Genomic DNA, 12,319 nt, shown 5'->3' with positions numbered 1-12,319 from the left:
TTGTTATTTTGTGTCATGTCATTGTAAATCACACACATTTCCATGGAGTCTCAGCAGTGTACTGAAAAAGCTCCCTCTACAAACACTGCCTGAATGTGGGAGCAGCCCTCCTGATGGGTTATTGCTATTCGGTTCTGCTTCCCATTTGATTGCTTCATTCAAGTCTCCAGCTCTTCAGCTATAGAGTTTAAAATCATGATTTCCCAATTTTACAAACCCAGTTTAATACAGACTATTGGATAAGTTGCTAAAAAAAACGTACCTTATGAAATTTGTTTTTTTTTGCGGAGCCCCCATAGCATACATTCTTGTTTACGTTGTGTGTTACATAAGGCTGAGGTATAAGTTTTAAAATCAATGAAAAGCACAGCCTTGAACAAAAACTGTTCAGTAGTAGACAATGATAACTGTATTTAAGAATAGAGATTTTAGCTGATACAGATACTTGTAACTATGATCGTACAGCTTCTAGAACAAAGGCACATTTGGCTGCTGCTGACAATTTGCTGGTGCAAAAAAAAAAATTCATCTAACATTTTAAAATAACAACACTGAGTTAACCTTGGAGCTTATCTAAACAGGCAGGAGAAGAACAATAAAATGTGTTGTTTTATAGAGCTGTGATGTGTTTTATCTAAACAAAAGTGATGAGTTAGCCATTGATTGACAAATAAATAGACATTTCTGCCATACTGCAGCTGAGTGGTTTTAGAATTCTACAAGAGCTCCTGATTGATCAATTTCATCAAAGTGGTACAAGCATCATCTTGAGGGTGTTATTGACATTATTAGTTGGCACAGTGAAGACCAATCAATCCATGTAGAACAGCTTGCTGTCAAGACATGAGAAGAGGCTAAAAATTGAAAAAGATGAAATCAAACAGGCTGCAATTATGTGCCAAGGTTCAAGGGATTTATGAGGAAAAATCTAAATCACTTGGATCAGTTATTGGCTAAAATGTAAGATTACAGCCATTTGGCTGATCTATGTAATTTTTGTTGCCTAATTAACGGGTGAGATTACGTGGAAAGTTTGATTGGTGTGGGTCTTATGGTCTCTGAGCTCCCGATACATTGAGTGGAGAAGACGCAGATGTAGAGAGAGGAGGAGGAGGAGAAGGAGAAGTGATTGATGGAGAGGTAAGCGGAATTCTACGTAAGTGAGAAGAGCGAGAGATGAAGTACTGGCTAAGTCTTCACCCTTTAAACAGAGTGCTGATAATGCAATTAATATCTTTTTAAGGTTAATGGAATGTTTTACAGATTTGTGTAAACATACAAACTGAAGACATTTGTTAAATCAAGTTAAATACCATAATATTTGGCGGAGAATGTTGTGTATGTTTGCCAATAAAAACTGGGAATCCGTTTGACTTGTCAAATAACTCATTTTATTTTCTAGAAGACACAATTGGTTCCTTGGCAGACACTAATTAACGTATTGCAGTTCATAAACTCTCAGTGTTGAGAATACCTCAAGTGTGTAATCTTCTAATTAAATGGGGAAAGTAAACAAGCTGGTGACCTGCATAGCAAATTCTTGCTACTAATGTCACCATATTGTTTACATCTGTCCAAAGACAATTGTAAACTTAGGGCAACTGTAGTGAATTTCACACTCCGAGGAATAAAACCAAAAGAAAAATGTCTGCCCACTTGGAGTATTAGCCAATGTCAGTTTGCTTTTTACTATTAGGCTCAGCTCTGTCTCATTTGTATGCTCCCTTTGGAACAACACTCTCCCTCTACTGCATATTTTTCTGTCTTTTCTCCACAGACTTGGTAAAATGAACAAATGCAGCTGTAAAAACCTTATTGACTTTCAGATGCAAAATACGGCAGTGTGATCCACAAGGCCAGTTGCAGCGATATTTGGTGATATCAGATCTCCACAGACTGCTGTGTCATGCGTATTGAGCACTGAATTACAAACAGTGTGTTAATTATATGATGAGCAGATGCAGGAGCGAGCAAGAAGCTGATATTGAAAGTTTGCAGCTCCACGTAACAAGTTAAAATCACCTCATACGAGAGTCAAAATCAGATAAATAATAGAAATCGTATGTGTGTTTCATCATTTAGCAAAGGTCGTATTATATGTGGCATATGTTATCTTCAGAGCCAGTTATACATATATTGTGTCTCCTTTAATTGGCTGGTAGTAGTAAGCAAAAAAACAAATGGATTTTGTTTAGATGAAAGTAAGTAACAGTAGGTGGGGGACAGGTTCAGCTAAACACTAATGATTTGACTCGTAAGCACGCTTGCATGAAAAATGCCAAACCTCATTTGAAGTTGTGAACATGTTCTGTTTGTAAGTGAGGCCGACCTTCTACTCTGTGTGCGTGGGTGTTTGTATGTTTAATCATTCCCCGCTTGCTCAGTGTCATTTTCATAAATCTGCTTTTTGTGAGGGAGCGATTAAACTGAAGGTTCACTTTATGGGCCCGTACACCCAGCCAGTCAGAGAGGTTCTGCTGGAGCTCTGCCTAAAAACACACCTTAAGAGCGTAATTCACTGCTCGAGCCAGAGGTTAGAGGAGGACTGCAGAGCAAGAGGACAGCTTTGTGGTGAAGGTAATGGGTGTGATTACGTCTGTTGGACAGACAGAAGAAGAAATGGCGGAAGGGGGTGATATGATGAAAAGGCGCACCAGTAGAGGGTGCTATCTCTGTTTCTATTGTCTTTGCCACCTGTTATAGCTGCTGCTGAATGCATGTGTATGTTTAAGTTTTGAGCTGAATATATTTTTTTCAAACTACATTTTCATCTGCAACAGCCTGTTAATGCAATCTGCTGATGACACAAACAATCTGCTCGTGAGGTGTGTCTTTCCCTGAGTGGGCAAGCAAGCCTGTTGCTTAAAAGTGTGTGTTTTCATGTGTACTTACTCTCCACTGTGAGTGTGATGGGCTGACTGGTTTTGTTCTCCCCGTTCTTGTCATTGACCGCCTGGGCGTAGTAGCGTCCCGCATCAGGTGCCACAGTGGACAAGATGACCAGTGTGTTGTCCAGGGTGATGGCACTGAGTAAATATTCATGCATACCACACACACACACACACACACACACACACACACACATTAGTTTAGCATCCTTTTAAGGACACTGCATTGGCTTCATTCCCATGACGTTCACTTAACCTCAACCTTACTCTAATACAGACACAGCTTTAGGCAGTGTTGAATGTAGTTAAGTCAAATTGGGGTCACCAATTTGGCTCCCAATTAATCAAACATCCCGAGTCAACTGGTGTGCATTTCAAAATGTGTCCCCCAACACAGACAACGGTGCACACACACTAACAAGCGCACAGAGATGTTCATGTCATTAAAACTAGTGAGTAGTTGTTTCTCACAGTCAATAAATCCTAAGGGTAAACTGACACACACATAAATTATGTCTGAAAAGAAGCACACAAAACATTTTTTATGAGCACTTCCATCTACAAGGCATCACAGTGTCTTAAAGGAATAGTTCAGAATGTTTTCTTGTTATTTAGTACTAGGTATTATTTCAAAGTTCACTATGGTTGTGTTAGCTGTATATACCCAGCGTAAATTGTGAAATACTGTAGTACTGTTTTTATTTTAATATTTTTCATTTCACCCACATTAATTGCAGCGACAGTAATTATGTCAAACTACACAGACTACGAGAAAACGGACGGATAAAATCATATTTGTGAGTGTCGTGTCCCAGAAGCTTCGAGAATGGCTAAATGTTGTTTAGGCTGATGGTCTCAAACGTTTGAGAGGGCCCATTAAATGAGAGCTGACGCTAAGCACGCGGCCAGATTAGGCTCTCCGTATCTGCCAGCGTCTGCCTGATCGGTGCAGGATAAACAGACACACTCCTGGACAATTAGGAGCTGTGGCTCCCACCGAGTCAACAGACACTTACACAAACACACAAACACCAATACACACATACGCCTGTGAATATCAATGTGGCCTGACACAAAGCGAGCAAACAAGCGGTAAATGCAGAGTGTCCTGTCAGTGCCTCTCATTGTCACAGCGCAAAGCTTCACCGCTTCACTTCCGATAAGAGTCAGCGGCATGGTAACCGGCTCTGGAATTGGTCGAAGCGTTCATGGAAGGGGTTGAGATTTTTTCTTACAATTTTCCTCTGCTTGTACTGCGTTTTTGAAGCCCTACAGGCAGAGGATACACACACCGATCCGCTCTTCAAGCAAGAGCATGCAACACAGGGTAAAAGTCTTCATGTAAGCTACAACATGGTAGAGCTTGCTGCTGAATAATAGATGAGGAGGTGGTTTCTGAGGCGTTGTGGACTGCCTTCCTCTATTTGTCTGGATGGCAGAATTAATCTCAGGTGATTACCTTCGGAGTATCTCTTCAGGAAAATTGCATGTCTGAACAGACATGAATCCAACAGACAAGCTAACACACACACACACACACACACACACACACACACACACACACACACACACACAAGCCCATACATACACATGAAAACACTCACACAACATAGCCCATACATATGCCGTTACCAGAACTCCCACTGTGCCCATATGGCCTTATACAGATTCTTACCACATGCACATATGCACACACACACCCTCCCACACACAAATCCACCCAGGGGTGAGTGCTGTCAGTCAAACATATCATCAATTGAGGCCTTTTGTCCAATTTTGTCTAATTGGTTCCCCTGCTGCCTGCTCTATCTCTAGCCTTCAATCATTCTGCCTGCAAAGTCAATAGGGGTGATATAATAACCCGCTTTATCACAGAGAAGTGATTCAATGATGAACACAGGGCCTGGACCAAAATTCGTTCATCAACTAGTCTGCTCAACTTGAGCATGGTGTGTAGGGGATTGGAGAAAATCTGTGAGCGGTATTGAACTTCTTAGAGTTCTCCGAAGTGAAAGATATTCTACTTCAGAAGCTCAGCGTTCACCAACAACTCACATATGAGAGCACTTGCTCAGACACACGCAGAAATACATGAGCCAAGTTCACACGCATTCTCCTCGCACCAAACAAACCAAGCTGAGCAGAAAGTAGACTTACATACGGCTGCTGGAGGGAATCTTACGGCCGTCTCTGAACCAGGTGATCTGTGGCCTGGGGAAGCTGTGTATCCGTGGTGAGTAGATGAGAGCACCCTCACCCTGGGATACAGTTTGAGACCTTTCACCCTCCACAAAACCGCCCATATCTAGCAGAAATAAAGAGAAGTATGTGAGAAGGGAAAACAAGGTAGATTAAATACGAATACAGGAATACTGGATAATGTTGCCAACATGTTGGAAATACATGCCAGCAACAAAGCTGAAAAAAAAGTCATTATTACCAAGTCAAATACCTTTTTCAAAACCTAAGCTCCTTTACTCAGAGTGACTCATCCACATACTGTGCATGACAAACCTTTAACAAACAAACAGTTTCCTCCCCCCCTGTCAGAATTGGGGATGTATGGAAAGAAATCGACACTTACAGGCAACCTGCACCTCTGTACTGCACTGCATTATAGCACCCACTCGATTTCTCACAATGCAGCGGTAGTGACCAGCGTGCGCTCGGTCCAGCGAGGGGATCAGGTACCTAATGGGCACACACAACACAAAGTGCCATTAGTCATCATCAGCATGACAGACAGCGGCATTTGTCATCTTGACGCTTTTATCCCCGACACTCAAGATGCTAAATTAATCGAGATGTTTCACTGGGCACCTGAAACACAGTTTAAATGGAATTCCACTTAGACTAGCCAACACAAGGGCCCTGAAGTGTGATTTGGTGCTGATGCAGTTCTTGACAGTAGATAGTAAACTAAAGAAAGAGGAATGCTATTTTAAGGCCAACTGTGGAATGAACAACAAAGACTTTCCTGATTGGCAAGACTCACAAAACCCCATTGTTATCCTCTATCCTCAGTAAGTTCAATAACATCATACAGCACCTTCTCACATGTTAGTCCTGGGAAGCCATTGCTCCTTCTCTTCCCTGATGTGCATTCATGTTAAATGGCATGTGTGAAATGCTATAGATAACCTCAGAGCCGAGTCCCCTTTAATTGGTTTGCTACAGCCACTTAGGAGTGTGAAGTCTGCCCCTACCATGTTCCCCCTGCACTGCAATTCGGGGTAGGGGTGGGGGGTGGAGGGGTGGTGGGGAGGTAAGGGGGTCTGATTAAATGGATTCCAGTTCTCCTCTTTGATCAGGGCTGGTGAAGAATAACAAGCAGAGGGCTGGCCTGCAAAGCAGACCCAGAGACTAAGCCACGTGAGAGCACAGCCAAATGCTGAGGAAAGACAGGGAAAGAAGAAGAAGGGGATAAGGGGGGGAGAGAGGATGTGAGAGAGGGAAAAAGACAGACAGGGAAGGGAAGGTGTGTGTAAGGGGAGGGGGTAGCCAGTGATAGCAATCAGACAATGCCACCTGAGAGAGTCTGTCCATGTCTAGAAGACTAGTCAGACTGTGAGTAGAGAGTCCAGAAAACAGGGCTAGAATGAGATAGAAACTGACTTTCACTGTGGACTGCAAACTGTGAACATGCATGCACACTAGCACACAAGCATACACTACGTACTATGTACTAATGGGCACACTGATGCATAAGCACATACACACAGAGAGACCTTGTTAGCACAGGCTGAAGCTTTCTCTTGCCACACTCGGTGCCTTTAGTTGAATTGTTCAGCATTATGGTTAGAGGCAGAAGTATGTAATAAAAAATGCCCGGTCGGAGCTCCACGGTCAGTGAAACACCATCTTACTGCTGACATAGCAAAGTAGCCCACCCACACTATACAATCTGATGAAAAATATGCATTGTGTGACTTTGTTGCAGCAATGATAGTTTCAACAAACAGCAAGAGAGAAAGGAAGAGATATCTGCTAACACCGTCTTTGGATGTTGAATTCGATGTGAGATACAAATCGGAATAAATCTGACAATCCCCTGAATGCAACATGTTATGTCTCAAGGGAGACATGCAGCTAAATCAGTCCTGAATAAATCCATAGAAATTAGTCTCGAATATGAATAAAAATGAGCAATTGAGCTATTAGATACAATTAAATTACGTCCTCATGTACTAAGCCAATTATGGTTGATGAATAATAATAAAAAAAGATAATGGAATCAGTTCTGGTAGGTAAGGTTGCATTTCTCACCTGTATTCCAAGGAGAAACGTGTGAGCTCGGTTCCATTGTAGATCCATTTGAATTCCAGTGGCCAGCTGCCCTCCGCCATGCAAGTTAGGACCAGGCGGTTCCCCTCCAGGTGAACCTGGGTCTGAGGAGGCTCCATCTTAAAGTAAGGTGGGACATCATCTAATGGGAAGAGAGGGAGAAGACAGGGGAAATGTAAGAGTGAAAGACAGGAAAAGATAGGTAAAGGAAGAAAGTGAAGTAGCGAGAGGGGGTAGTTGGTAAAAAAGGCAGTGATTCAGTAACCCCTGTGAGCAGACACACAACTCAATTCCAGCAATTCACAGGAAATGAGGACTCAGAACAAGCTATTTCCATTTTTCTTCGGCACTGATTGGGAACTTGAAGGTCAACAGAGAAGCCTGCCAAAAAGCACATAGAATAAGTTGTTACTGCAAAAGCAGCTTACACTTTTATTTCATTTGAAATGCACTGGCAAAGAGGTAGAAGAGCAATTTGTGCAGCAGAGGAAGTGTAAATGAACACTTCCATACCTCTAGATCAGTAAAAGAGGATGGGGAGAGAGACAGCGAGGGAGAAGGAGATGGAGAGAGGAGGGAAGAGGGAATAGACAGAAAGCAGATGGAGAAAAATACAGCAGAGATTGTACACACACACACACCAAAAAAAAAGAGAACGCAAGCAAGTAGGGGGAAGAGAGAGTGTGAAACTAGGAAGCCATAAGAGGTGGGGAGGGGGGGCTGCTTTAGAAAACACAAAGTTTCCCAGCCTTAAACCCCCTTCTCTGACAGGATGAGTTATGCTCTGTGCCTCCCTTCATTTATCTTTATAGTTCCCTAATGCAGCCAGATTATACAGGTCCCATCCGCAACACTGCACACAGCCAGTGCAGCCCCAGAAAGCCTTTAAGGTGATACGCAAGGTCCAGGACTGAGCTTGGAGACAAAGTGCTTTCATTTGAGCTGATGAAAAAGGCATGATCAGACCTATTGATCTGTCTGCTTCACCAGCCACAGGCGACACTGAGCCGATTGTGCCAGTGTTTGTGGCGAGCTAATTAAAGTCTGTATTAATAGTTGCAGTAAGCCGCCAAGGCCTGGAGCACGCCTGGTTCTAGGTCTACCACACTAGCTGACTCACTCTCATGGCTGATTACTGGAGCCTCTCTTTCTCTCTCTCCACATACACAAGTTCACACCCGAGATTTATGGTGGCAAATGCAGAGGATGGTGTGGTGGAACTGGGTGACTGTAAGGGCAGCCTCGCCGAGCAGGGAAGGGGATACAGAAAATTGAACCTGATTGAAACTGTAAATAAAAGAATGACTGTGCACCCCTGTGTTTCACACAAGCGTTCATGTGCGCACTGCGTACACAGACACACACTCAGATAACAGGACACACACGTACACAGCAGCACACACAATACCCTTCGGAAAGCTGCAGCTTACTCCCCTATCTATAACCCACAAACACACCACTCATAAAAGAAGGCAAACAAACAGCAGCCATCTCATCGCTTTCTGTTTCTAAAACCAGTCCTTGCATTTTTGCCGTTTGGCAACAACAATACTCCACTACCTAGCTAATCTGTTCTTTCTACCACCGTTGCATGAACTTCTCCAAAACAAACAATGTCAAACCAAACAGGCCCTCGAAACTGATCCCTGCCTGAGCCCAAATGGAGAAGCCATCCCTGTTTTCCCCCCGGCACTAGCCGCAGGAGAGGTGGCTTTGCTGTAATTCCATCCACTAGTAAATGCATTCGTACTTGACACACACACACACACACACAGAATCCCAAAACATTCACTTATGCCTGAACAAACGCACACAGCCAACACCCAACCACTTCCAGCTGGTTCAGGGGCCTGGTGGCAACGTGCACTTAGCAATGCGGCTCCATCAACAAGCCACCATTAGAGACCTGCACATGCCAAACCCAGACTCACACATTGATCGTCTGAGGCAAGGATTATGCATAATACAAAGTTACCCATGTGAAATTGTGGAACAGGGAATTGAGTGCACAGTAATCACCACAGTGGTTACCTGTTTTAGTGCTTTTCATGTGTTCATATTAATTTCCGTCCATTCGGTGGAGGCCTCATTATGAATACCTGAACACTGGCTATTTGTGGCACTTGTGACCAATTTTACATTTAGAGCAAAGTGTATATTTTCAAGAACAAAGCCAGCTAGGGAGAGAGAAAGGTCATTGTTTAACATCACATAAAGTGCAGAATCGACATCCGCATCCATGCTGCTAAACCCAAGATTGTTACTGAATTGCTCTCCTTGTAACACACAACTGAAGTGATCTTCTCTTCGAGACTCAGTCAGAACTTAAATGACCACTGACCGCTAACAGTTTTTACTGCTGAAGGAAAATAGGACCAATTCCTCTGCACACTGGGCTCTAGGATCTAATGAGTTTCCAACAGAGAACCTCTTGTCTGACCCTCATTCTCCCCTTCCTCTCCATCACTGTGCTTTTGATCTTCACAGTGAACTGCGGAGGTCAAGCACCACTGATACATGTTTGTGGCTATGGTAGACACTGTAAGTGTGGTTTCTCTGTTTCTTCTGTTTTCTTTGAGTATGAGTAAGCCACTGCAGATTAATACTGTACATGCAACATGTCTGTTTGTACACGTCCATGTGGGAACATCTGTGTCTATTTTTGTTTGTGCAGATATGAACTTTCACATGTATGCATATACATTAGTACAAAGCCCTGTTAATAGAAACGGTATGTACAGCAGAGACGGCTCCCTGTAGATGAGTATGCTCCTGTCACTAATGTGTCAGCTCAATGTGTTTCCCCCCACTCTGATCTGATCCATAATTTGTGTCAGGTCTCATCTCGTCGTACTGTACATGAAAAACATGCAGTATATGTTTACAGACACACATGCCTGTAGATACAAACACAAGTTATTGACTGGAAGATGTGTTCATCTGACAGCGACTGAAAGGCTGCACTGTGTCAAGGTAAAGCTAATGTCTTTTCTGGAAAAGACAGGCATGGAGGGAGGAATGGGAGAGCAGTGGCCAACAAGAACTGTCCCCTTTTCTCTATTCCTGTGATGAACAAAGGGACAGTGGTGGGTTTGGCAGGTGCATAGCAGCACCTGCTGCAGGCTTGAAATCCAGATGGAAAGGTAGAGGGCAGTCCTTCTGGACCAGGAATTCCTGCAGCACTATGAGCACAAATAAAACCCAAAAATGGGTCGACAGATCTAGGGAAGACCCAAAACTGGCATAGGAGAACCGGGAGGGCTTTAATGTGGCTGCTGTGCAGAGCAGCTGCCCCCAACGGTCAAGCTGCACATCCACAACCCATTCACTGCAGATATAAAAACACCGTATTCTAACCTGACAGCTGAGGTTGAATGGTGGCATGGCTCCAGCCGGGTCCCCTGCTGCATACACAGAATTTTAATGGCTGTGAGACAAAGACCACAGGCAACGGGGCAGCTTTATAAACCAAGACCCATTGTGCTCCCCATTGCGCCATGCTGGCATGCAATCACACAAACGGTGTTCACATTCGACTTTTGTCTTCTATTCTTTTCCTTGCCTATTTTGTGCCTCACCTCCTTACCCCTGCTCCACTCCAGCATCAGGAAGCTCTTTTTGCCCTCTGTTTAATCCTCTGGCACCTGTGTTTGAGCCTATGTAACCACATCCTAGCTGGCACTCGGCAGAACTGTATCACTGAGAGATGCAGCGATAAAGTGGAGCCCCAGCTTGTTGAAACATGTGGAGGTCTTCTCTCTTGTTATCCGCTCACTCTTTCTCCATTTCTCACTCATTCCACCTCACCAGCTCTTTCCCCCCCTCTCTTTCTCTTCCTCAACACACACACGTACATAGAGTATGTACATAACTTCCCTGCTCCATCGACCACCTCCACTGCAGCTCACGGTGCATCATGTCAACCAGGAAAATTTAGAGCTATCATTTAGTCTCTCCAATTGGACTTTAACATGCGAGATGGGTCATGGTTAGTCTCTCTGATGGGGGTTATGCAACAGTCATGGTAGTGACCTTGGCCTAGTAATGGGTTGGTAAAAGGGTGTGTGTTGTGGGGTTGGTGGAGGAGGGTTAAAGCATCTTAAAAGTTGATGAAACACCTTCCTTATGGATTCACACACATGCACAACAAGCGAACACAAACACACACAGGCACACACACACACACACACACACACACACACACACACACACACACACACACATATACATGCATACTGGGTTGTCTATTTGTTGCTTCACAAATTGAGATGAGAACAGTCACAGCATAAAAGGACATAAAGCTCTTTTAACAAACACATAAATACACACACCAACACCTACGTAAAAACACGGCCATGCCTGAAGGTCAGGCTGATCTGTCACTCTGTCACAAGCTGCTGTCACCGTGACAACAGGCACCCCACCGATTTATACTCCATCACTTAGGTGAGTCAGAAAGCAGGCAGACACGAAGGGAGGAATTAACAAAGAGAGTGTACAAGAGAAGGCAGAGGGGAGGAAGACAGAGTAACGGTGAAACAGATGGTGGGAGAAAGGCTGGGCTTAATGATAAAAACAAAGAGAGATTGAGAAGTGATGTGGGGGCAGGTTGAGGTGAGGTACTGGGAGGGCAAGAAAGAGAAGTGAAAAGAGAGAGGGTGGTGTCCTCCAACACTAGGCAGCAAGGTGAAGCGACCCATTACAGCCGAAGCCAAACAAGCAGGCCAGGCCTGGAAGACAGGGAGGGGAGATGGAGAGCCTCCACCTATCCCTATTCATTTAGAGAAATGGCCCATGGATCAGCATCTGCATGGTGCATGTGACTGCCAGTCCATCACAGCTCGAATGTTCCCCCACCACCCAGCCCCTGTATTTATAGCCCCTAGAACATCTTTGTGGAGCTTCCAGTAGGAGCACGAAGTGTATGAGATCCCTTGGTATCTATGCTGTGGCAATATAGACTTCATGGCCCAAGTAACATGCTTTTAAAAGCTCATATAGTCATGCTCACTGCTCACAGGAAGAGATGGAGTAGAAATATAGATTTTCATGTTAAGCTGTCTAAAATGTTTTTCTTTTTGATGATGAGTCTGCTTTGATGTTGCAGAAAAAGTCCCCAGGTCACTGCAGATGAAAAACTGCCTGCA

At 43.9% G+C, this 12,319-nt stretch overlaps 1 protein-coding gene across 5 annotated transcripts in view; it reads right to left on the bottom strand.

The window, feature by feature from the left end:
• The window catches only part of sdk2a (sidekick cell adhesion molecule 2a), an 80,192-nt gene that overhangs the window by 28,827 nt on the left and 39,046 nt on the right, over positions 1-12,319 (bottom strand). For 4 of the 5 annotated variants that reach the window (XM_051388473.1, XM_051388474.1, XM_051388476.1 and 1 more), the window contains exons 2-5: positions 7,155-7,314; positions 5,473-5,579; positions 5,046-5,193; positions 2,893-3,026 (exon numbers count right to left, since the gene is read on the bottom strand). In XM_051388473.1, the coding sequence (XP_051244433.1) occupies positions 2,893-3,026; positions 5,046-5,193; positions 5,473-5,579; positions 7,155-7,314 (549 nt within the window). Of the gene's footprint in view, positions 1-2,892; positions 3,027-5,045; positions 5,194-5,472; positions 5,580-7,154; positions 7,315-12,319 lie in introns of those variants that run through there. The other variant, XM_051388478.1, reaches the window with a different exon arrangement.

Source organism: Dicentrarchus labrax, unplaced genomic scaffold, assembly GCF_905237075.1.
Source record: "Dicentrarchus labrax unplaced genomic scaffold, dlabrax2021, whole genome shotgun sequence".
Lineage (NCBI taxonomy): Eukaryota > Metazoa > Chordata > Actinopteri > Moronidae > Dicentrarchus > Dicentrarchus labrax.
This window is presented reverse-complemented; position numbering and strand designations above follow the sequence as displayed.